The sequence below is a fragment of the Dipodomys ordii genome, unplaced genomic scaffold (assembly GCF_000151885.1).
Source record: "Dipodomys ordii isolate 6190 unplaced genomic scaffold, Dord_2.0 Scaffold22, whole genome shotgun sequence".
NCBI classification, from domain to species: Eukaryota; Metazoa; Chordata; class Mammalia; order Rodentia; family Heteromyidae; genus Dipodomys; species Dipodomys ordii.
In genome coordinates, this window is record NW_012267238.1 from 3,918,518 (window position 1) to 3,944,587 (window position 26,070).

Genomic DNA, 26,070 nt, shown 5'->3' on the forward strand with positions numbered 1-26,070 from the left:
TGGGGGGCTGAGAAGGTAGCTCAGTGGTGGAGCACTTGCCTTGCATGCATGAGGCCCTGGGTTCAATTCCTCAGCACGACACAAGCAGAAAAAAAAAAGCCAGAAGTGGTGCTATGACTCAAGTGGTAGAGCGCTAACCTTGAGCTGAAGAGCTGAGGGACGGCGCCCAGGCCCAGAGTTCAGACCCCACGACCGGACCCCCCAAAAAAAAGAATCTCATGGGCTTTTTTGTCCAGGCTGGCTTTGAACTGCAATCCTCAGATCTCGGCCCCTTGATTACAGGCATGGGCCAAAAGTCTAGGATTTCTTTTTATAAGGTAATAACATTCCATATTGCATATTACAGGCATGTGCCACTAGTCCCCATCTAGGATTTCTTTTTATAAGGCTGAAAAACATTCCATATTGCATATACATACCACATTTTTATCAATTCATCAATGAATGAGCACTTAACCTTGTTTCCATTTCTTGGCTATTGTGAATAGTGTACAAAGAACCTGGTAGTACAGATGTCGCTTCAGCCTACGAATCGAATTTTCTTTAATAAACAGTAGAAGGATTATTTGGTTATATGCTGTTTTAATTTTTTTGAATGTCTTCTAAAATGGCTGTACTAATCTATATTTCTATAAACAGGCTCCCCTTTCTTCACTTCCTAACCAACATTTGTTCTCTTTTGTCTTTTCAATAATTATTTGGTGGGAGTAATGCAGTTTCTCATAATCTGGATTTGCATTTCCCTGGTGACTTGTAATATTAAGTGTTTTTCATATAGCCAGTAGAAGCTATGGCCTCCCTCTCACTACAGTACACATCTGGTGCCAACATGAGTCCACACTGCTGCATGTCAAAACTAGGGAATGTCTAGATTATGGATCATCCAGGGATTGGGAGAGAGGGGGGTGTTGCTACAGCTAACTGGAGAACACACTATCCAATATACCTACTTCTCATCTTACCAATAGTCAGGCAGAAGGCCCATTTTTAAATACTTCTAACTATTAACTTAAAAATCTATACATATAGTCATAAATCCTGTAGGTCAACGAACACACCTGTAGGCCAGCAGCATCCTATAAGTGCCCGCTTGTCTCTCCCACCCCCAGTCCAGGTCAGAGAATGACATATTGCCATGTTCTGTGCTGATCTGTCCACACCAAGGGTGTGGTGCTGAGCCATGGACACTATACATAATGGGACATGCATGGATAAAGCTAGTACACAGGCAGGTAAGCAAGATAGACTTTAAACAGGTCAATTTTACTTAATCACTATTGTTTTTTTTTTTTTGGGTCCAGTTGTGGGGCCTGAACTCTGGGCCTGGGCACTCTCCCTCAGCTCTTCAGCTCAAGGCTAGAGCTCTACCACTTGAGCCACAGCGCCACTTTCGGCTCTTTTCTTTTTGCGTATGTGGTGCTGAGGAATCGAACCCAGGGCCTCAGGCATGCAAGGCAAGCGCTCTACCATTGAGCCACCTTCCCAGCCCTTAATCACTATTTGCAACTAGTCTCTCCTACATCAGGTCCAGTGTTACATGGCAGAAGTGAGGTAACAAGAAAGGCTCAGCTCTGCTCTTGAGGACCTTAATACCTTGAGGGGAAATGAAGGGATCTGAAGATCATTTCCCCAAAAAGCCTCATAGAGAACAGATTCTAACAATGATGACAATATCTGAGCATTTACTCCGTGCCAACACTTCAATGTTTTACCAGTCTGTCATTAGGCCACTTAATTTTTCTCATACCCTGAGGCAGATGCTGTAACAAGGCTTGTTTCATCTAAAGAAACTGCTCAGGAAGGCCAAGTAAAACCAGTCACTACCCATGCAGTGATCTGCTACGATCCAGAAGAACAGAATAAACTATTGTAGAAGTACTAAGGAAGATTAATCTAGTATCTGGCACTGTGAATATGTGCTGAATAACTTGTTTCTTTCCTCATCTCTGCAACAGTTCAAGAACAAGCTGTATAGTCACACACTAGGGAAACTAGAGAGGGAGGCTGATCATCAGATGGGCAAAACAGGAATTCCAAAAATGAGAACAGAACAGCTCTTCCCAGAATAATTATTTCCCATCTTGGCAGTGATAGTGAAAGGTAATTATCAACCACTTCCCCTTAGACCCCTAAAATGCAGCATTTGGCACACAGGAATAGGAAACAAAGACCTAGAAAGGATAAGGGCCAAATTATGGGTGGATAAACCATTAATTAACTAATATTGACTGACCAAAGACATATTGTTCAAGGGTGTACACCAGGAAAAAAAAAAAGCATGGGAAAGGGCTTGTACCTGATACCTAGTATTAGCTCTGTCATTAATTCACCGTGTGACTGTGTGTTTTATCCTAAGCCTCAGTTTCATTTCTGTATGACAAAAGGTTGGGAATATACCTCTAAAATCATTTCAGCTTGCTGGGGGCTCATGGCTCATGCCTGTAATCCTAGCTATTCAGAAGGCTGAGATCTTCAGATTGTGGTTCAAAGCTCAGGCATGAGGCTCCATCCAATTAACGATCAAAAAGCCAGAAATGGAAGTGTGGCTCAAGTGGTAGAGCTCCAGCCTTAAGTGCAAAAGCTAAGTGAGAGAACAAGATTTTGAGTTCAAGCCCAGATATCAGCTCTCGCTCTCTCTCAAACGCATGCGCGCGCACACACACACACACATTTACTACCCCCGCCCCCCCGCTACACACCTTTTTGTGTTAAATAACTCACATAAATTATTTGTATTCAAAAGTCAGATCTCCAATGTGAGGAGACTTATAAATGTGGCTGGTCAAATGAAGTTCACATTAAGTATCTGACTTAGAATGAAGAACTGTAAAATATCTCATTAATATGCTTATATTGCTTTATACAGAAGTATAGTAAATAGGGTTAAACATATTAAAACTTAACATCACTCATTTTTATTTTTCTCTTCTTAATGAGGCTCCTAGGAAATGTGATTTTATAATGTGGTTCCCATTATAATTCTAGTGACCAGCACTGGTCTAAGGGGACACTGAAGCCTAGAGAGAGGAAACAACTTTTTTTTTTTTTTTTTTTTTGGTTGGTCATGGGGCCTGAACTCTGGGCCTGAGCTCTGTCCCTCAGCTGTTGAGCTCAAGTCGAGCACTCTACCACTTGAGCTACAGTGCCATTTCCAGTTTTCTAGTGGTTTACTGGAGATAGGAGTCTCATGGTCTTTCCTGCCCGGGCTGGCTTTGAACTGTGATCCTCAGATCTCAGCCTCCTGAGTAGCTAGGATTACAGGCGTGAGCCACTGGTGCCTGGCAGGAAACAACTTTTCTACAGAGCCAAGACTAGAACCAGCATCCCCTCACTTCTCAGTCAACACTCTTCACTCTTAGTGGGCTATTGGAAGCAGTCTCCAAGATGACCGCTAAAGATCATCACCTCCTCTTCATGAAATTAGATTCATCAATTAGAGTACTACAGAAAGAATAGTGACTTCTAAGGCTGGATCATAAAAGCCATAGTAACTCCTGACCTGTCCTTCTCTCTCTGGCATAATTTCCTCTGGGAAGCCAGAGAACATTAGAGCAGCTGTCTGGAGGGGTCAATATGGTACTGAGGCCTCCCTCCTGTCAATAACGAAGAACAACCAGACAATTCAGTGAAGCACTTCGGAAGCTGTCCTCCAGCCTCAGTCAAGCCTTCAATTAATAGTTGATATTTTTATTGTAAGCTCAGGCAACACCACAATCTATAAACAGCTAGTGAAGATTATTCCAAGCTATACAACCCATACAAACAATAAATGTTTATTGTTGTCAATAAGCTTTGGTTTTGTTAAATAGCAAATGATTATACACAACCTTAGACATCTCATCTAAGAAAACCTCAGTGCTTGGCCAGTGTGAGAAATCATTCCTGTTTTTCTTGTAGCTTCTGATCTACCTGGTAATGCTAAGAAAACTTAGGTAAATTACCAAGTTTAGAGATTCTACCTTTGAAGTGGCTTTTCCCTTTATTGCAAAATGCACCCAGGTCTCCTGATAATGAAAAACCATATCATATCACATTCACTGGGTAGTTCAGAGATTTGATTCCCACAAAGTCAAAGAAACTAGAGACCAGAATTGCTCAATTAGACATAACACTGAAAAAGTAAGAGGTTGGAGGCATGGCTCGGATGGTAGAACAATGGCCAGTGAGCAAAAGGGTTAGATACTGAGTTTAAGTCCTGGTCTTGGACAAAAAAGAAAAGCAACTGGAAAATGAAAGTGACATCTGAGTTCCTCTAAGCTGAAAAATGAGTGCTGATAGTCATACCAATGCTTTATATAGCATGTTGCTTTTCATGGTGTTTCCATATCTAATGTCTCTGAGGTAGGTGGAGATGATATAAATAAATCAGGGTACACATAAGGAAACAATAGCTCATGGCTCATAATCTTGCTCTTGGTCTTATAGTCAGAGAATGACAAGCAGTTCTTTAATCTGGACTCTGACACCTGGAGTTGGATTGGGTTACTTTCCAGGACAAGACTACCCTGGCGGTATGAATCCCTTTTAATTGGGGCCCTCTGAGACCAAAGTGCACTTAAAGGTCTCCTTAAAGACCTCGAGGAAAGGCGGCATTACTTCATCCACGGAGACGTGACGCTGGAGCTCCTTACTTAGGGAAGTGACACCTGTCCCAACCAGTCCACAGGGCACGATGTGTTCAAACCATGTAAGGTCCGTGGAGCAATTCAGCGCCAGGCCGTGGGATGTGATGTGCCTTCCACAGCGGACACCTGAAAAGCAAGGCAAATGATCTTAGAATCCACAGCCTCCCCCTCCTAGGCCCGATCGCTGGATTTCACATTTTGTTTCTGGCACGTGCACTGTACACAGACTGAGGGTTTCCAGCCAAATGAGACAGGAGGGGGTAGTAATGTTGTTTCACATGCGCTGCCCTCATAACAGGGAATTGCTTTAAACACTGAGAATCTGATGCTTTAAAACTTTAAAAATTGACACACAGGAAGCAACCTAGCAATTCACTTCTAGTCCTTCCATCTGTCATAATGAGTATTGAATCAGAAGACTTCTGGGGACCCCTGTGTTTCCGAATATAAAATTGCTGCGATGAATCTACAAAACAATAACGCGGGTCGCCAGTGCAATTCAAAACTGACTCCAAAAACACCTTCTCCCGCCAGAGCTCTCCCTTCACCCCTCAGGCCTGGCCCCGCCCACCCAGGCCTGGCCCCGCCCCATGGTGCTCACCGATCGCGCAGATTTTGCGCTCACCCAGCCAGACTCCAGTGTAGGGCGGGGGCCGCGCGCGGGCGTCCCGCAGGCCCCGGAGCTCGCACAGGCGCACCGCACACTTCTCCAGCGCCGCCACGTGGGTGCGCAGGCGCAGACCGAGGCGCCGCAGGTCGAGCACCGGGTGGCAGAGCAGCTGGCCCGGGCCGTGGAAGGTGGCCAGGCCGCCGCGGCCTGTCGTGCGCACCTCGGCGCCCAGAGCCCTCAGCTGCGCCGTTTCCTCGGGAGTCAGGCCGCCGCGTAGCCCGGATGTATACACGGGCCCTGCTGGCTCGCAGAGCAGGAGCGCGCCCGCCTCGAGGCTCGACCCGGCATCGGGGCCGGGCTCGGCCTGCAGCCTCCGCAGCCAGGACTCCTGCAGCGCCAGCAGCTCGGCGTAGCGCGCCCGACCCAGCCACACCACCCTGACGGCGGGCGGCGGCATCGCGCGTGCTGCGCGGTCTGCAGGCTCCGCCCTCCGCGCGGGGCAGGGACTGAGGCCACGCCCTGAGCCTGAGTTCAGGAATCTCAGTCCCAGCAGGATGGGCCTGACCCAGCCCTCTTGTGTAGCACGTGGTGTGTTTGTGGCCTCAGGGTTAAGCTCGTGGTGCAGCGGAGTAAGACCAGAAACAAAAATCTGACCTTGTTAAGTTTACGTGCTTAGAGCAGGCAGTAAGCAAGCATTGAAATACTAAATAGCTGGGCACGGTGGCTTCTCCTGCAGTCTTTGCTACCCAGAGAGCAGAGATGGGAAGAATTTCGGTTTATGGCTAGCCAGTTCTCCGGACCTCATCTCAGTGGATAGAATGGTGGTGTGTGGTGGTATGATGGCAGGAGTCTGCCATCTCAGCTACGATAGGAAGCTTGACATCGGTGGATCCTTGCTCAGGTGGGCCTGGGCATAAATTAGAAACCCTAGCCCCCAAATCAATAAAGCCACAAGGGCTAGCGTCATGGCCCAGGTGATAGAACACCTGCCTAGCAGGTGTTAAAGCAATGTCTCAGTGATAAGTGCTAGAAAAAGTAAAGTAAAACATAGCAATATATGTGGGGTTGAGTTTTGTGAAGACTGGAAGGGAGATTAGTGTGCAAGAAATTTATTGTAGGGTAGGATGGGGCAGACCAGCACCTATAAGAGAGTAATAGAAGCAGGATTAGGCAAAGGGAGAAGTTGAACAGGGGGGAAAAAAACCGACATCAGAGACCTTAGCCAGTCCCAAGGAATTCTCTGAGCCTGGTGTGACCCATTAGAGTTATTCCAAATTAAAGCAAGGGGATAAAAATTTATATATGTGTCGACCAGTTGTAGACAATCTATGAAGGCACTTGTATAAGTTTTAGTGAAGCTCCGTCCCTAAGAGGAACTCAGTTGTGAGTTAACAGCTATCCATTCCCAAAAGCTGGAGGGATGACTAGATCCTGATAGGGGATGTCTACCACAACATATTCTGTTTGTTGTATGGAACTCTGAAGCTGAGCGGTGAAACCTGGGAAAGGTTTGAGGGGTTGGAATGCTTCCTTCACAGCACTCAGAACACTGAGAGCTAGCCATGGAAGGGTTGAAGCATATAGCTCTGGAGAGGGTGAAGAGACTGGGTTTCTGCACACACACACACACACTCACACACACACACACACACACACACACACTTTCTTTAGTCTGGCAGCTGTGTTGGGGACCTTTACAGACATTACAGCTTAATTTTGGACTAGATAAGCAGACATAATTTCTGGACTTTCCCAGGGCAGCAGACTCCTGTCTCAATAAGGGAATCAGTGTCTCTCACAAACTCTGTTTTAGCTCTGATTGCAATATTAATATGAATGCTTTATGTTTTGCATGTATCCATGGTAACCTTCCCTGTGTGAACTCAAATAAATATGCTTGCTTGTGGGAATTCAGCACCCAAGTGCAGGAAAGCCTTGGGACCTCTGGTCTTCCCCTTTTTCTATCTGCCACATCTCTGTATTTTTCTAGTTTTCTTCAGCCCAGTATCCCATCACGATACCTCAGGTTGCAGTTAACAACAGTTTGTGGTGTCAGTGTTGTTTCCGAAGATATTTTTAATGGTGGGGCAAGGGGGGGGTTGTTCTTACACATTTTTCTAGGCCCTTGGAAAGCTTATCACCACCAGGTGCTGTGCCTAATGGATATAAGATTTCTTGGGTGAAAAGGACACTACTGGAGAGAGGGAATGAGGATAAATGCAATTTTCCTCTCCTACTTTCCCTTTTAGACTGGGAGGTAGTCACTGTGGCTAGAGTGATTCAGTTTGTAATTTGTGGGGCTAAGGGTGTAATCCCTCCAGCACAAGTATTAACTAATCCTCATATAGTTAGGGAACAGTCCCAGAGTGGGGTGAGACAGGAAGTAGGGAAGAGTGGGAATGAAAGAATAATCAAACCCAGGCTCAGGGCCAAGAAATTAGAAAAGGACATAAAGTGGTGTGGGAAAACATGTACAATGGCAGGTTTGAGAGCAGATCAGAAAAGTCATTGTTAGTCATCAATGACAGTGCTTTAGTTAAAAAAAAACACATTATTTAAATAGCCCTAGGCTCTGAGGGGAAAGGAAAAGAGATAGAATTATGTAAGGCCCTCATCCAGAGCACCTAGAGTTTATAAATAGGTGTGTGTAAGGTGTGGGAAATAACTCAAATAATTTGTTTCTTAGAAGATGAACTTAAGTGTTCCTGACTAAGATATGTCCTGACATAAACTGGAGGTCTTAAACAGGAATACCAGAGATACGGGTTTATGTGCTGTGTCTTCACTATTTATCTGAGAATGTGAGCTACTTCAGAATGAGAAATGCATAGTTTTATTCCAGCATTTCACCTAGCCTTGAGCCTGACACCCAGAAAGTTCTTAGTAAATGCTTGCAGAATGAATGAATGAATGATTTGTTAAATAATTTCTTGTGTGTCTAGAACCAGGGGTTTCAATGATTAAAAAAAAACAGCATATAAACATGGAGTCAGAGTGACTAGAAGAGGTTCTTAGTAATTCTAAATTTGCAGGATGTGAAAACCATTATTTGGCTCTTATCACCCTAAAAAGTCTTCATACTATAGAAGGCTGAATTAAGTCTAAAGGTCATGAGAATATGCCTTCACTATGTCTCCCCACCCCTTCCTGCAACACATTGTCTGTGCCAATGCAGTATTCTGCCTTGGTTATTTTGAGAAGTAACCATCACCTGCCTTCACCCTCGGTCCTATAGTCTGAGAACACAGAGTAATCCACTGATGCAGTATTGAACATGTGTTGAGCACTCTAAAAGCTTTAAAACAACCACTGTATTTACTCCCTTCATAGCCATGAAGAAGGTACTGTACTACTTGGGCCCTGTACTTTAAAAGCCTGTCTGTCAACACCCACACCCCCTTCCCTTACACATAAATTTTAATAAGTAATTAGTTTTTGCTTCAACAACCTGAACACTGGCAGTGCATGACCCGTAGCTCCTCCTGCCTTACCTTCACTCGGGCCCCGGGCTCATACTTCTCCCATGTCTTGCTTTGTTGTCCTTAAAACACAATAAATAAATACAGGTAAATCCCCAGGCAGTACCTCATTTGAACAGCTGGGACAAATGTATTTAACCTGTTCAATTATCACCCTCTCATTTATGGGTACAGACTATTTCCATACCCTGTGGGTTGATTTTCTGCTGGCCACCCAAAGTGTGGTAAGCGTGCAGTGGCAACAGATCTTGGATAAGAAGAGTGACACATTAATTAATGGGCAGCAGGAAATCTTTTCTCTCAGATAGCATGAATACATAATAGAATGCTGTCTCCCAGAAGAGCAGAGAATCAGCCAAGCATCTGTGGCTCATGCCTATAATCCTAGCTACTCAGGAAATTGAGATCTAAGGATCTTGATTCAAAGTCAGTCCAGGCAGAAAAGTCTGTAAGACTTATCTCCAATTAAGCACTACAAAAGCTGGAAGTAGAGCTGTGGTTCAAGTATAGAGCTCTAGCTTTGAGTAAAAAAAGCTCCAGGACAGTTCCCAGGCCTTGTGTTCAAGCCCCAGGACTAGCACAAAAAGAAAAAAAAAAGCTGGGCACTGGTGGCTCACACCTGTAACCCTAGCTACTCAAGAGGCTGAGATCTGAGGATCATGGTTTAAAGCCAGCCCGGGCAGGAAAATCTGTGAGACTCTTATCTCCAATAAACCCACCAGAAAACCAGAAGTGATGCTGTGGCTCAAGTGGTTGAGTGCTTGCCTTGAGCTGAAGAGCTCAGAGACAGTGCCCAGGCCTAGAGTTCAAGCCCCACAACTGACAAGACAAAACAAACAAACAAAAAAGAAAAAAGAAAGAAAAGAAGAGCAAAGAATCTGTTTTCTTCCTTCTTTTTGTGTTTCAATTTGTGATCTAGAAACAGCCTAAAAATTGCCCCATATTTACATCAATTGCAAAGGTAACAAATAAATATTTTGCAATATTAAGCAACATAATATCATATGACTCTTTTTTTTTTTTTGGATAGGTCGTAGGGCCTGAACTCTTGGGCCTGGGCACTGTCCCTGAGCATTTCAGCTCAAGGTGAGCACTGTACCACTTGAGCTACAGCATCACTTTCCATTTTCTGGTGGTTAATTGGAGATAAGAGTCTCAAAGACTTTTCTGCCCGGGCTGGCTTTGAACCATAATCTTCCTATCTCAGCCTCCTGAGTAGCTAAGGATTACAGGCATGAGAACATGGCAACTCATTTGTTTATATGGAGATCTAAGTATAGCATGTCTGAAACATGGTATTGATTCTTTTGTTTTGGTGGCACTGGTTGAACCCACTTGCTTCACACTTAAGCCAGAACCATGGTCCTTAGTGCTTTAGGTTTTTTGTTTTGTTTTGATAGGGTCTCATTTTTGCCTAGGCTGGCTTTGGCCTTCTATCTCCCACCTTCAACTCTCAAGTAGCTTGGATTACAGTTTTTACCACTGCAGTTGGCTCTTTTTCTTTTTGGGGGGTAAGGGGAGGGAAGGGAGGATAGGGATGTACTCAGGACCATTTTTTTTGTATTAGGTTAGCCATAACTTTAAGGAATAATAAAAAAATCACAATACAAGTGATAACTTACATGACGAAATAAAAATGTAATTGGTTAAATGTTTATAATTTTTATAAATTTATTTTCATGTATAAATACAGTTATTATATATTTTTGTAATTTGTTATATGTCCCTAAAATAACATTGGACTCTAGGACTCCATTTCTTCCTTCCTTCCTTTTGGATTTCTTTCCACCTGGATCCCAGGGACCATGGCCAGGAGTCAGGGTAAGGGAGAACTGGTAGAGTAAGAAGAGAGTGGAAGTGATTAAATGTTGAATGACAGTCTGGTGGCTGTGAGGTCAAAGCCAGGATGGCCTCCCCAAGAAGGCCAGACTTGAGGAGGTGGACTGCTTCACTGCCTGGAAGGAAGAAGGATGTCCGGAGGTCAGGAATGACATTAGTGTTTTGGGGCCATGGGAGAAAAAAGTGAGATAACTAAATTAATGAGGAAAGGCAAGCGGGAACTACAGGATATCCATAGTGGCCTAGGTTCCAAAAAATAAATATACCTGGAAATAAATGCATACATAAATAAACAAGTACAGATTTTATTTAGGCCCCCAACTTCACCTTCTTACAACTACTTTACCAAGGACTAGGGTAGCATTATAAGCTGGGAAGGGAAACAAAGAGGTTTTCAATTCCAGCTGCTCTGGGGGAAATTACAAAGGAGGTCTGACGCTATCTTTGTTTCTTTTTCAGAATGAAAAATACCTTGCCTGACATGGGCACCCTGCCACCATTGGGGGAACCGTGAGAATCCAGTTTGTTCTCAAAACACTGCCATGATGAGGTGAGGTCACTGGGAACACTGCTTTCCCCCGTGGCCATCCTTACCAAAAATACTAAGTGACTTAGAAAATGTCCTGGAAGAAACTCTGAAGTGGGTATCAGGGCACAAGGCTTCTGGTCTGGTACAGTTATATTGGATCTGGGTGCCCTAGGGAAAGTCACTTTTTCTCTCTTTATTTTAGCTCTTTCTTGAGCAAACTGAGAAGAGGTAACACATGGCCTCTGAGTATATCTTATCTTTCATATTGTATGAGGATATGTGGATATGTTCTTTTCAGACCCTTACAGAGGCAAAAGTGGAAGTTGGAGAGAGAAAAGAAAATGATGAGCTGGAGGATGGAGCTAAATATCCCAGAGCTGAAAGGGAATCTGAGAGGTCATTTTCCTTCCTTCCTTCCTTTCTTTCTTTCTTCCTTCCTTCCTTCCTTCCTTCCTTCCTTCCTTCCTTCTTTCCTTCCTTCCTTCCTTCTTCCTTCCTTCCTTCCTTCCCTATCTTCCTTCTTTCCCTCCCTCCCTCCTTCTTTTCTTCTTCCTTCCTTCTTTTCTTCTTCCCTCCTTCCTTCCTTCCTTCATTCCCCCCCTTCCTCCCTTTTTCCCTTCTTTCCCTCCTTCTATATTCACACCTAAGTCTATCCCTGTATAGGGAAGTGAGGAACAGAAATGATCAGACTCAGGCCCTACCTTCTTAGAGCTTACAGTCTGAAAGACAAAGGTGGGGGGGGGGATGGCCAGACAGGAAGTGGGATGAATGATTAGGCTACTGAGGTCTGTGAGCTGGGAACTGGGTGTGTAGGGTATGGTACAGGTATGTGGAAGCTAGAGAAGTCTTCCAGAGGAGATGTTGCTGTGTGACTCAGTTGTTCTCATCCCCAGCACCCATGTCCTGCCTTAGAGCTTTTCAGTAAAGACAGCATAGAGATTAGGAAATTATTAGACCCAAGTTACTCAAACCTGAGTCTGTAGACCCCCTTGGGGTTAATAGATGGATTTGTAGGTGGTTAAAACTTGCCTATAACACTTTTAAATAGTCTATTTAGTTTTGATGACAATGCAAACATATGTAAGTAAGAATATTTAGAATTATCTGACAATCCTTTCCCACCTGCCCTGGCACTTTGGTGTTTGGTGAACATTTTGGTGCCAAGTAGTCTAGCCAAGGCAAATTGAGAAATAGATCTCATGCTTTCTTTCTTTCTTCTTTTTCTTTCTTTCTTCTTCCTTTCTTTCTCTTTCTTTCTAACAAAGAGAGGTAAAAAATATTCACTTCATCACATTGCCTGGGAAGCCCCTTTCTCATATTGTTTTCAACATGGCCTAATATAATAAAAAATGTAGGTTTTCTAGGCTTTTATTCTGAGCAGCACAGTTGAAATGTTTATTTATATTTTATAGGGTTAGTATTTTGTTCACTTATCACTTATCCTGATTTAGAAAAGTCATAGCACAAAAAATTTATGTTGAGTTGCATGCTTATAAATATGTAAATGGTATTAAAAATCAAGGTAGGTCAAGCTTGTCATCCTGTTTAGGAGACTGAGGTCAGGAGGACTGCTGTTTGAGGCTAGCCCAGGCCAGAATATTTTGTGAGACCTCTTCTCAACCCATAGCTGGGTCCTGAGGCACACATCTATCATCCCACTATTATAGGAGGCCTACAATAAGTAGATTGTGGTCTAAGTGTGACTGGAAAGAACTGACTATCTCAAAAATAACCAGTGTAAAAAACAAGGACAAGGGGCTGGGAAGATGGCTCAGTGATAGCGCTTGCTTTGTATGCATGAGGCCCTGGGTTCAATTCCTCAGTACCACATAAGCAGAAAAAGTCTGAAGTGGTGCTGTGGCTCAAGTGGTAGAGCACTAGTGTTGAACTGAAGAGCTGAGGGTCAGCGCCCAGGCCCAGAGTTCAGGACCCATGACTGACAAAACCAACCAAACAAAAAAACCAAGGAGAAGAACAACAAAACAAACAAACAAACAAAACAATTGAAGGTTTGGCTTAGCAGTAGAGCTCCTGCCTAGCAAATGGAGGCTTCAAGTTCAAACCCCAGAACTGATGATGATGATGATGATGATGATGACAATGATGATAAGTGTGGAGTGAGGGACTCATGCCTTATTCAAGTATGAGAAGCATTTTGTATGCTATTTAGTGAGCATTCTTCATTGTTCAGAATTTCATCCTTGCATTGAATGTGAGTGGCCACTTTGGGTCAAAATGGCTTCACAGAGATGAACATAGCCAATTTTCACATAGATCCAAGAAACCACAGGGCCTGTTGGAAGTGAGTAGAACTTCTAGGATGAAGAACAGCTAACAGGTACTTTACTGCTCCTCACTGTGCACTCTACTGCAGTCATGTGGCTGATACCTTAGCAGTGTACTAAACTTGAGTTCTTCATCTATGCAAGCTCTAGCCTCCTAATCTCTAAAAACAACCATGCCAATAACACTTCACCTCCCAGGTGAAGTGCCTGGAATAATAAGAGTTCTAAGCCAGGAGCCAGTGGCTCACACCCATAATCCTGATCACGGTTTGAAGCCAGCCTGAGCAGGAAAGTCTGAGATTCTTATATCCAATTAAGCACCCAAAAAACACCAGAAGTGCAACTGTGGCTCAAGTGTTAGAGTGCTAGCCTTGAGCAAAAAAGCTCAGAGAGAGCTACCAGGCCCTGAGTTAAGCCCCAGGACCATCAAGGGGAGGTGGGAGGGGAGAAGAGTTCTAGTAGCCACCATTAATATACTTTATCTCATTTAATTCTCCCAATAAGTCTTTTTGGAGATGTTTTGTCACAGGTTTATAGCTCAACAAACAGGCCTCTAGCAATGAAGGGAATTTGCCAGTTGCCTGAACCTGGGTTTGAGCCTAACTTGCACACTTCCAAATTGCCTTTACCACGACTATGGCACAAGCATGATTCACGTGCTACCTGCTCCACCTGCAAATTCTTCCTGCATTTTAAAATTCTTGCCAGAATTAAGCTCTCCTCATGCGCTTGTTCATACCTTTTACTTGGCCTCCTGGACTGCAGGAATTTAATCTAGCTTGGTGTCATTTTTAGGATTGGTTTACTCAGGACACGCCCATGGGTGGTGGGGGGAGAGTAACAGCTATCTAGAAACAATCTACTGTTCCCTGGCATTGAGCCCCCACCAGGTGAAGTCACCCAACTCTAGAGCCCCTTCCCAGAACACTCCCACCACTCCTTTTCCTTGGATGAGTCCCCAGGGACGCGCTGAAGTATTTGTTACATTGAATGGAATTGAATGGAGCCAGGAGATTTGGACTCTAGCTCCTGTTCTGCAGTTACACTGATTTGTATAAGTCATTTCAGCTCTCTGGATCTCATACTCTGTAAAATGGGATGGAGCTGTGTTTGGAATGAGTGTTTGTTGAAGTCTCATCAATCTTAAATATTCTGTGCTTTTACAGCTATAGCCACAGTGCTAAGCATAAGCCCTGTGGCCAGATTAAGTTGTTAGTAGCAAGCATTTCCAGAGATTCCATTTATTGTAATATATGGTCATGAACTGTAACAAGAAGGGGAAAATGAATATTGAAAATAAAATATGCTATGGTTAGTTTTGCATTTTGAGGAATGCCATATTTATTAAAAAGAGACAAGACTGTCTAGAAAAATACTGAAAAATTTTTTTGGCAGTACTGGGGCTTGAACTCAGGTCCTCACTGTTGCTAGACAGGCACACTTGATCAATACCCTACCCCTGTTGGCATTTGTCTATTTTTGCGATAGTGTCTCATTTTTGCCTGGGGCTGACCTGGACTATGATGCTTCTGTTTTTGTTTCTACTGTAGCTAGGATGATAGACTCATACTACCATGTCCAGCCTGAAAAAAATACTTTAAAAAATGTGAAAGGTGAGTCTCTGTCACCAAACTTCTTATAAAATTAAATTTGTTATGATTCTATTTTTATTACTTTTGTTCATTTATTAACTATGACACTTTGTTTTAGTCTTTCAGTGTTGTTTTAGAATTTAGAGCATACATCTTTAGGTCATAGTCTACCTTCAAGTGATGTGCTGTTTTAAATGTGTATACGAATAAGAAAATAATATACTTCCATTTCTCTTTTCCTGTCTTTTGTACCATTAATATTATATTTTATTTTTGCATTTATTGTAATTCTACATTGCCTTGTTAATTTCTGTTGAACAGTTTTATCCTTCCCTTCCATCCCCTTCCTTCCTTCCTTGCTTGCTTCCTTCATTTCCTCCCTCCCTCCCTTCCTCCCTCCCTCTTTCCTTCCTTTACTACTTTCTTCTTTATTTCTGCCAGTTCTGTGTACTGTCCTGAGTTTCCAGGCTAGCACTCTACCATTTGAGCCACAGCTCTACTTCTGCTTTGTGTGTGTGTCCGTTGCAGGGCCTGAACTCTGGGCCTGGGCACTGTCCCTGAGCTCTTCAGCTCAAGGCTAGTGCTCTACCACTTGAGCCACAGTGCCACTTCTGGCTTTTTCTGTTTATGTGGTGCTAAGGAATCAAACCCAGGACCTCATGCATGCAAGGCAAGCACTCTACCAGTGAGCCAGCTTCCCAGCCCCCCACCCCTCTTTTTTTGCTGGTTAATTGGAGATACGAGTCTCACAGACTCTCCTGTCTGGGGTTCACTTTGAACTTCAGTCCTCAAATTTCAGCCTCCTGAGTAGCTAGGATTATAGGCCTGAACTACCAGCTCTGGGTCACTTTCAGCTTTTTGGTGGTTAATGGAAATAAGAGTCTCATGGACTTTCCTGTCTGGTTGGCTTTGAACCTTTACCCTCAGATCTTAGCCTTTAAGTAGCTAGGAATACAGGCATGAGACACTGGCACCTGTCTTGAACAATTTTATTTTAAACAGATATAAATCAGAAATGAGGATGACATACCAAATGTTCCTCATTCTTTTGTATAGATCTCTTTTTTTCTTCCTATCCAGTGATAAATTTTTTCATTTTTTCTTCTGAAAAAAGCTTTACTTCTTTGTTTGGTTCTTAAATGATAGTTTCAGTGGGTATAGCATTTTGGGCTTGCATTTTTTCCTTTTTTTTCCCCCACACTTAAAAGATGTCACACTTTTCTCACTTTCATTATTTTCATCAAGAAATCTGTTATCCTCATCTTTGTTCCTTCTACTGTTAGGACTTTTTTAGTCATCACTTATTTTGAATAATTATTCTCTGATGTATCCTTGTGTGTGGTGCTGGGGACCAAGCTCTTTTCTTTTCTCCTTCCTTCCTTGCTTCCTTCCTTGCTTCCTTCCTTCCTTGCTTTCTTCCTCCTTCCTTCCTCCCTTCTTCCTTCCTCCCTTCCTTCCTCCCTTCCTTCTTCCCTTCTTCCTTCCTTCCTTCCTCCCTTCTTCCTTCCTTCCTTCTTTCTTTCTTTCTTTCTTCCTTCTTTCTTTCCTTCTTTCTTTCGCAGCACTGGGGTTTGAACTCAGGGCCTTGTGCTTGTTAGGTAGGCACGCTAGCACTCAAGCCTTCAACTCTATTGCGTGTGTGCGTGCCTGCACTGAGGCTTGAACTCAGGGCTTCAAGCTCTCATTCAGTGCTGTGCCACTTGAGCCATGCCTCCAGTTCTGACTTCTTGCTGGCCCTCCAGATTTGTCTGCCTGATCTGGCTTCACTTGATCTTTCTCAGATCTCAGTCTGCTGAGAAGCTAGACATGAGCCACCAGAACCCAGACCTAATATACTTTCTTGAATACACATTTTTTTTCATTTGTTATATGCCTTAGGAAAGTTTTACACTTCAAATAGTTAATCATTTCTTTTAATTACGGAGTTTTCATTGTAAAAGAGGGATCTGCAAAGACTTCCTGTACTATCTTCCCCAAGTGGTAAATTACTTTGTTTTAATGTATAAAATCCACATATCACTTGTCCCCATGCTGCTTGTTTTTTCTAGGAGGCTGATCTACCTGGTTTAAGCCAATAGAGTGCCATGACCTCTGGCTTCTGGTATCAATAGAAGACTGGAGGAAAGAGGCTGAGATTAGAATGAGCATTCCTTGGCTCCCTCAAGTTGTACACCTTTCTTTGCATGGCTTTCTCCTTCCCACTTCCAGTAGCAATTCTGCTATGGTTTAGTATAACCATACCTAAATACCACCCTTCCCCCATTCCTGTAGAAGTTTGTGACAGCTGATCATGTTCATCAATTTCATTGATGATCTCCTCTTGTTCATCTCCAAAGGCATGCTTCTGGGTGTGTCTGGGAGCTAGTTTCCAGAACCATTAACTAAGGAGGAAGACATTCTCTGGATGTGCAAGGTATTTTCCAATAGGCCCAGAGAGAATAACAGTGAAAAGAAAGAGGAAGCCTCCAGCACAGGCATGTGTGCCCAAACGAATCATTTCTACCTTAAGTTGTTTTCTCAGGTATTTGTCACAGCAATGAATACCAAATATACAATACTATTTATTAAAACAAATTATAGGAAATGGAACCATTTTTGGGGTGGTGGTGGTGATGGCATTTGTTTTGTTTTATTTTATTTTTTCTTCCTATCTGTTGAGGGGAGCATAGGGGGGACACAGAAATGGAGGGAGGGAGGATGAGCAAATGCAGGCATGGTACTTAGTAGACACTATGTAGAAAATGAACTACCCAGCTTATGGGCCGAGATGGAAGAGGATAACTGGGGGAAAGCAAAGGAAGAGGTGACATTGCCCACAAAGAAACTACTCATTACCTCACTTATGAAATGGTAACCCTTCTGTAAGCTCCTTAATAATAACAACAATAAAGTTATATTTAAAAGCAAAAAATTAATACCTATGGTATTTAGAGGTGAGGCCTGTGGAAAGTGGTTAGCTTTATTTAAGGCCATTAGGATGATGGTTCCATGATAGAATATTTGTGGGTCTATAAGGGTAGAGACCTGGCACACTGACACAGGCACACATGCTCCCTGTCACTTGTATGTTACACTCTGTGCCCCTTGGGTCTCTTCTAGAAGAAGGTCATCACTAGATGAGTCCTCTGGACTTTGCATCTCAAGATCCATGGGCCAAAACAAATATCATTTCTTTAAAAAATAACCTGCTTCAGGTATTTTATTAAAGGAGTGAAAAACAGACTTAGAGACCTTCCTTGTCCTTGTCTCTTCTGGTGAAAGATTTTAGCTTCACTATCCCTAGAGTTTCTCCTATACATTGTTTATGCTTTTGACAGTCATCACTTTGTAAAACAAAACCAAACAAACAAATTGTCAAACAAACTTGTTGACCCAATTTATGGGAGTTCTTCCAGCAAGACAACTTCTAGTTGGCAGTTCCTTCAGGGGGTGCCGCAGGGATGCTCTACATCTCTAGCTGCTTATCCAAGTATCCAAGGCATTGCACTTCCTAGGGTAGCCTGTTAGGTCTGAATGAGCAAAGCATGGGGAGCACTTGGCAATTTGAGTACCATGGGATAACTCAGATGCATTAGAAATGTTCCTGAGGTCCCCATGTATTGGCAGAAGCTTTAATAGATAAGCAGAGCATTTAAGCTTTTCCTCTGCCTAGATTTTCTTCCTTTTTTCCCCTTCCACAGATGTGAATCCTAGGTCAATATTTTGCACACCAAATTCATAATCTGGAGAATTCAGTCTGTGCAAATTGGTGCAAAGCAAAGTAAAAAAAGCAAGTGAGAAAGGGATTTTATTTTAGTATGTTTTATTTATTTATTTATTTGTTTGTTTGTTTGTTTCTGGTCCTGGGGCTTGAGCTCTGGACCCTGGGCTCTTTTTGCTCAAAGCTGGTGCTCTACCACTTGTGACACAGTGCCACTTCTAGTTATTTTTCTGTGATTAATTGGAGATAAGAGTCTCATGGACTTTCATGCCCGGGCTGATTTCAGACCACAACCTCAGATCTCAACCTCCTGAGTAGCTAGGATATCAAGGATGAGCCACTGGTGCCTGGTAAGAAAAAGGGATTTCAAAGTAGGGCCATTCACCATCTGGTTAACTGTGAGGACCACATCATTGGTGATAGATGGTGTAGAGACATCACATCATACAAGGTAGAAATTCACTTATTAAAACTCTAATGATGACTTAGGGTGGTATCCTTAGAGAAAGATGCAGTATTAGCTCATACAATGTATATATTATTTGAATTTAGTTGTCCATTTTTTATGCTGTCACAAAATATCCAAAGCACTGAACAGATAAAATTAGTTTATTTAGCTCATTAGAGCATAGTGCTGGCATGCTGACTGGCTCTGAATGAGGATCCTCTTGGATGTATACTCCACAGTGATGATCAGATGGAGAACCAGAGGAAGTCAGAGGGTGGAGAGGTATTAGTCTTTTTTATTTATTTTTTATTATTTATTATATTATTTTTTATTTATTCTTCTTGGTGGTACTGAGTTTGGATTCAGATTCTCAGACTAGATTTTTTTTTTCTTTCTGGTTCCAGGGCTTGAACTTGGGGCCTCATTTTACTTTATTGTTCACTGCTGGTTACTCTACTAGTTGAGCCATGCCTCCAGCCTAGCTTCTTGCTGGTTAAGTGGCTATGGAGTCTTTCAGACTTTTCTGCCTAGACTGGCTTCAAATCAAGATCTGCCAGATCTTAGCTTCCTGAGTAGTTAGGATTACAGACAAGAGCCAACAACAACTAGGTGACATAACTGACAACATCACCAAAAATTGTGATGTTTGTGGTTGCTAGTTATATGTTAATAGAAAAGTAACACACATTTTAATAGAAGGAATATAATTTATAATACAAAATTTATAGATCTAAAGGGCCTATGCAGGGGCTGGGAAGGTGGCTCAGTGGTAGAGTGCTTGCCTTGCATGCATGAGGCCCTGGGTTCGATTCCTCAGCACCACATAAACAAAAAGAAAAAAAACGGAAGTGGTGCTGTGGATCAAGTGGTAGAGCATTAGCCTTGAGCTGAAGAGCTGAGGGGCAGCGCCCAGGCCCAGAGTTCAGGCCCCACGACTGGACCCAAAAAATAAAAATAAAAAATAAAGGGCCTATGCAATGAGGAGTTCTAAAATGTAAGCATCATTTGTTTCAAGGTAAGCCCACCACTGCCTCCCAGAAGGAGAGAAGATGAAGGGAAGGGACATCAGTTACACGCTGCTGCTGCTGCAGCGGTCAGATGTCCCAAACCAATCTTTGGGCTGGTGGTGTGGCTCCTGGTACAGCACTTCCTGTACATGAGGCCCTGGCTCCATCCCCACAAATGAAATAAAGTAAAACAACCCAAATCAAAACTAACCAATCTTTTTTAAAGGTTTTAGATCCTTTGGGGGATCTCCCTAGAGTGTCCAATAGTACTTTCCTGAAAAGCCAAAGCCTTATCTTCCAAGTCAGGTTGTAAACTCGCAGTAAGTTGGTTGTTCTTTTTGTTGGGGCCATAGGGTCGTCCATGAGATTCCTCTGAGGACAAGTCTTTTTTCTAAAGTCATTGATCAAGTGAGGCATGGTGATGTATACCAGTAAATTCCACCTGTTTGGGAGGCAGAGCCTGTAGGGTGGCAGGCTGGCTTCAAATGTTAATCCTCAGATCTCAACCTCCAGAGTAGCTAAAATTACAGGTGTGAGCCACTGGAGCCTGGCCAAACTTCATACCCTCTGATCCCCAAAGTTCAGGATGCAGCCACGTAGCCAGTGCTCTGAGGTAAGACACCAGCTAGCTCTTCCTCCTCTGTGTACTGCTATCACCAGTAGCAGGAAAACTGGTGGAAATGGAGCATTTCTGATCCCTAGTCTGGCATCTGATAGCAGTTCACTGTGTGTACTTGAGAAACTCTTTGCCATTCTGAGCCTAGCTCCTTTGGCTCACGGAAATGAACCAGCTGCTCTCGATATGCTCATGGATTTAGTAAGTGTGTATTTGAGCTCCTAATGTACTGGGGAATCACAGTAGCTCTCTCATTCTTTGGGATTTCTTCATCTAACTCCACCTCACACCTTAACAGTGATCCATCAGTCTTGGCTTCTGAGACAGAGGGCAAAGCATTGCCTTCTCTTGTGGGGAACTGTGATGGAATGGGTAAATTTCCTTTGAAGGTTTCATTGTTGTCTAGACTGTTTCTGCATGTGGACTTGGTCTGTCTGTCCTGGAGGCACTGCCTGACCAATGACAAGGGAAAGGTTTATTTGTAGATGTCAGGATGTCCCCCATGACCCTTCTCCATCCACCTCTGGGAGAGGAAGCCCCAGGAGGAAAAAACAAAAGATGAAACACTGGCTGACTTCCCAGCCTCCAAGTGCTCAGCATACTGTGCTCTGGAGCATGGATCCTTTCTGCCCAATGGATAGTGACCTTCTGCAAAGGCTCCTTTCTCGCCATTGGGCCCCAGGCCCTCAGTTCCTTTCCTTGGGATCCAGAAGGACTTAGGTGACGCAAAAGAGGAGGAAAGAAATGAAGACCAAATGTCTGGGAAAGGATGTGTGATATTCTTGTCCTGAACTCAGGGTTTGGAAGGGATGGAGGAAAAGAGGATGAATTAGCAGAAGGGGGAAATATTCTCAGGGGTTAAGGAATCGGATGACCCACCTTCTCTGACCTTTATCTATTTGTTACTATGGCCGCATTGGTTTCAGGGAGGGAGTAGGAATGGGAAAAGATTTCCAAACCTTGATTGTTATTTATGTAGTCATTTGGAAATTTTTTACCTGTGGTGCCCTCTTGCATTTGTCACTCTTCTCCCAACAGCTTAGCTCACTTGCCTGAAAGTCACCAAATTGTATTTAACATGTCAGCTGTCACCCATAGAAATGAAAAAAAGAAAAAGGAAGAAAAAAACAACAGGCACCTCCACTAGTTCATCAGCCTTCCTGCTAGGTTCTCTGCCTGAGTAATTACTCCTTATAACCCACATGGTGGCTGGAACGCAGTTTCATAGATTAAGGAGTATGTGTGTGTGTGTGTGTGTGTGTGTGTGTGTGTGTGTGTGTGTGCATGCTTATGGTCAGGACCTTGTGCCTGTTAGGAAAGTGATCCACCACTGGACCTCCACTATTAAACTTTTTCTTTGACAATGGAATCTTTTCAATGGAATATAGTATTCATACAAAAGTGCACAAATAATTGTCGAATACAATGAATTTCTGGAAAGTGCTCCACCTTGCAACTACCAGCCATGGGGAGAAATGGACCACTACCAGTATTGCAAAGGATTGTCTGGGCCCATCCCATCTTCTTCACAGTGGAAAGGTAACCACCATCTTGATTTCTACCATTATAAATCAGGTTTGCTGCTGGGGACCTGTAATGCCTGTGATCCTAGCTGTTCAGGAGCCTGAGATCTGAGGATCAAGGTTTGAAGCCAGCCTGGACAGGAAAGTTCTGTTAGACTTGTAGGTCCAGATAGTCAGCAAAAAGCTGGTAGAGCTGTGGCTCAAGTGGTAGAGTATCAGCCTTGAGAAAAAGGCTAAGTAAGCAATAGTACATAGGCTTGGAGTTCAAGCCCAAATACCAGCAATCAGTTGATTGATCAATCAAATTTTCCTGGTTTTGGACTTTTTGAAGATGATGTTAGTTTTTTTCACTTTCATTAATTTGTAAGGTTCACTCTAGTCATTGTAAGTAGCATTTTCATTGCTATATAATATTCCAATGCTTGATTTTATCTCAATGTCTTTATCCTCTCAACTACTGATGGACATTTTGAATTTTGTTTTGAGCCATTATAATGGTGCTGCTATAGATCATCTTGCACATGGTGTTTGATAAAAAATAGAAAGGAAATGATTATGCAGGCATGTGTGTTATCAACTTTAGTACACATCATCAAACTGTTGTCTAAAGTAGTTATAACAATTGCACTTCTGTCAGAATGCACAAGAGTTCCAGTTGCTTTGATGTCCTCATTTGCACTTGATATTGCTTGTCTTTTTTGTATAGCTACTCTAATGAATACGTGGTGGTATTTTATTGTTGCAGAACAATAAGAGATAGAGTCTCAATGTTGTTTAGGCTGGTCCCAGACTTCTGAGCTTACACAATCCTCCTGCCTCAGCCTCCCAAGTACCTAGGATTGGTTTGGTTTGGTTTGGTTGGTGCTGGGGATTGAACCTTAGGCATGCTAACCCCACACTCTAGTATGGAACTACATCTCTGGCCCTCGGAGCTACACATTTAACATTCAGATATAAATACATCACTTCTCTAGATCCTCATTGAAGGGTCCCACACATCCATCCCAGGGGACCATGCAGAGGCAGGCAGGCACAGGAGAAAGGTGAGAAGCCATATTTCCCCCAAGAGGGAGCACATGGCATCCTACACCATCCAGCTAGCAGGAGGGGTCTGAGGGAAGGAAGTGAGCTCAGGTGGGATTTCAGGTGGGTCTGGGTGGAGAGAGGGAGGGGCCAGGAGGGAACTCCAGGGATGGGAGGGGCTCAGGTCTGGGTGGAGCTGAGCACCAAAGGTGAGCATAATAATAATAATACTCATAGTTAACAGGATTAATCTCAAACTCCCTGATTCGGCATTTAAGATCCTAAGACCTAGTGATTTCTACTGACTTTTGCTTGCCAAATCCCACTTTCTGCCAAGCTTGATTGTATGGGAAGTTCTGCTATTCTGCTATTATGCCACATTCTTTCATGCTTCAGATTCAGTCAAGTAGGTACATTTTCTTAGAACTTCGATTAAGAAACTTGTGCGGATTGGTCATGGTGGCTCACACCTGTAATCTTAGCTACCCAAGGCTGAGATCTGAAGGATCATGGTTTGAGGACAGCCCATGCAAACTTTCAACAGACCCGTTCTCAACTAATAGCTAGAGGCAGTGGTGCCTGTAGCTCCAGTTATGGAGGGAAGTGTAAAATAGAAGAATCTTAGTCCAGATTGAGGCCTGAGCAAGGCTCTATATCAAAGTAATCAAGGCAAAAAGGGCTGGAGGTGTGGTAAAGCATTTAACAAGAATAGAACCCTGCGTTGAAATTTCAGAAAGAAAGAAAGAGAAAAAGAGAAAGAATGAAAGAAAGAAGGAAGGGAGGAAAGAAAGAAAGTAAAGGAGAAAGAAACAGAGAAAACAACGAAAGGGATAGGAAAAAAGATTAAGAGAGAGAAGGGAAGGGAAGGAGATGAGAGTGAGAGAGGAAGTTGTGCTGCACAAAATCAAAGGAAAAATCTTGTTCTATTTAGAAATGGTAAATTAAAATTAGGCTTTTACTTTAGTAAGCTAAATGCTCTACCGCCCTGCCCATTACTGGGCTTGAGTTCTGCACCTCACAAATGGCATTTCAGGAAGTGAAACTACCTTTGCCTTCCTGATAGCAGCTAAGTGTGTTAATACGAATGTAAGGATGCATAACATTGACTTGTTTGCATTATTCCCAATATTGATTAATACTTGAGTCCTAATATATAATTTGTTATAAATGTTCCAACATAATTTCAAAATTGTTATGTATCAAGATAAAGGCTTACTATGTTTATACTTTAACATAATGAGGTTTTATGTGCTCTAGAAGACTGCTTTATGCTTTTTTTTTTTTTTTTTTTTTTTTTGGCCAGTCTAGGGCTTGACTTCAGGGCCTGGGCCCTGAGGTTTTTTTTGCTCAAGCTATAACTCTAGCACTTGAATCACAGTGCCACTTCTGGCTTTTTCTGTTTATGTGGTGCTAAGGTATTGAACCCAGGGCTTCATGTATGCTAGGCAAGCACTCTACCACGAAGCTACATCCCCAGTCCCTGCAAGTTATTTTGAAGATGGAGTTTAGTCAACTTTTCTGCCTGGGCTGACCTGAACCTGGATCGTGCAGATCTTAGCCTCCTGAGTAGCTAAGATTACAGGCATGAACCATTGGTTCGTTCCTTCATTTCTTCCATTCCACCCCCCTCCCCCTTGGTACTGGGAATTAAACTCAGGGTTTTGTGCGTGGTAGACAGGTGCTATATCTCTTGAGCACAAGTGTATTTCATTTTTATATCAGATAGACTTGAGGCTTATATTCCTTCTCCCTGGACTAATTTTGAGCCCCAGCACAGAACTATTATTGGCTACTTGGACACATTTCCAAGTTACCCTCAGTGCCTAAGGTCACACATCAGTTGGTAGCACAGCTAGAACTACAACCTAAGGCTCCCTGTGCCAACTTCATGTTCTTTCCCTCAGCCCTGATCCTCTAAGCTCTGTAGTCACAGGATATATAGAAGAAGCAAAGGGTATGGAGCCTAGAGACATGATTTCTTTCTTTCTTTCTTTCTTTTTTTTTTTTTTTGCCGGTTATGAGGGCTTGAACTCTGGGCCTGGGCGATGTCCCTTGGCTCTTCAGCTCAAGGCTAGCGCTCTACCACTTGAGCCATAGCGCCACTTCCGGATTTTTCTGCTTATGTGGTGCTGAGGAATCGAACCCAGGGCCTCAGGCATGCAAGGCAAGCACTCTACCACTGAGCCACCTTCCCAGCCCTAGAGACATGATTTCTAATGTCTGCTTTATCACTTTGGAGATTTTTGATCTTGGGCAAGAAACCCCATCTTTGAGCCTCAGCTGTCTCATCCAAAAACAGTAGGGCTTAGGACTGGTAATACAGCTCAAGTGGTAAAGAGCCTGCCTAGTAAGAGCAAGACTCTGAGTTCAAGCCCCAGGACTACCAGACGTAGAAGGAGGAGGAGGGGAAGGGAGGAAGAGAAGGAGTAGTGGGAGGAAGAGGAAAAGGGTGAGGAGGAAGAACTAGAAACAGCGAACAATGTGAAGTTTGGGGACCACAGAGAAGAGGGGCTGAATTAGAGAGTGTGATCTCAAATGCCTCCAGCCAGGACTGGGGATTAGGCTCAAGTGGTAGGGTACTAGTCTATCTAATGATCACAAGGCCCTGAGTTCAAACTCAGTACTGGCAACAAAAACAAAAAGAAACCACATCAAATGCCTCCAGAGGGTGTTACTGTTTCACATATCCAACTTCAGTTTGTTCACTGATAATATGCTTCCTTTTAACTAACTGTATAATAGACACATTTATTTGCATTGGGAAGAAAGAATTTTTGTTTCAATTTTCTTGAGC

At 43.1% G+C, this 26,070-nt stretch overlaps 1 protein-coding gene across 1 annotated transcript; it reads right to left on the reverse strand.

Moving 5' to 3' along the window:
• Positions 1 to 3,757: 3,757 nt before the first annotated feature.
• On the reverse strand, positions 3,758 to 5,697 carry Lipt2 (lipoyl(octanoyl) transferase 2 (putative)). The gene is made up of 2 exons (XM_013013998.1): positions 5,227 to 5,697; positions 3,758 to 4,751 (listed from the first exon to the last, which is right to left on the reverse strand). Exons 1-2 carry the CDS (start codon positions 5,690 to 5,692, stop codon positions 4,525 to 4,527), a joined length of 693 nt encoding a protein of 230 aa, XP_012869452.1. The 5' UTR covers positions 5,693 to 5,697; the 3' UTR covers positions 3,758 to 4,524.
• Positions 5,698 to 26,070: the final 20,373 nt, after the last annotated feature.

Coding starts and splice junctions, on each gene's coding strand:
- Lipt2 (XM_013013998.1), bottom strand. CDS start 5,692: ATGCCGCCGCCCGCCGTCAGGGTGGTGTGGCTGGGTCGGGCGCGCTAC. Junction 4,752..5,226: donor GCGCAAAATCTGCGCGATCG/GTGAGCACCATG, acceptor CTTGCTTTTCAG/GTGTCCGCTGTGGAAGGCAC.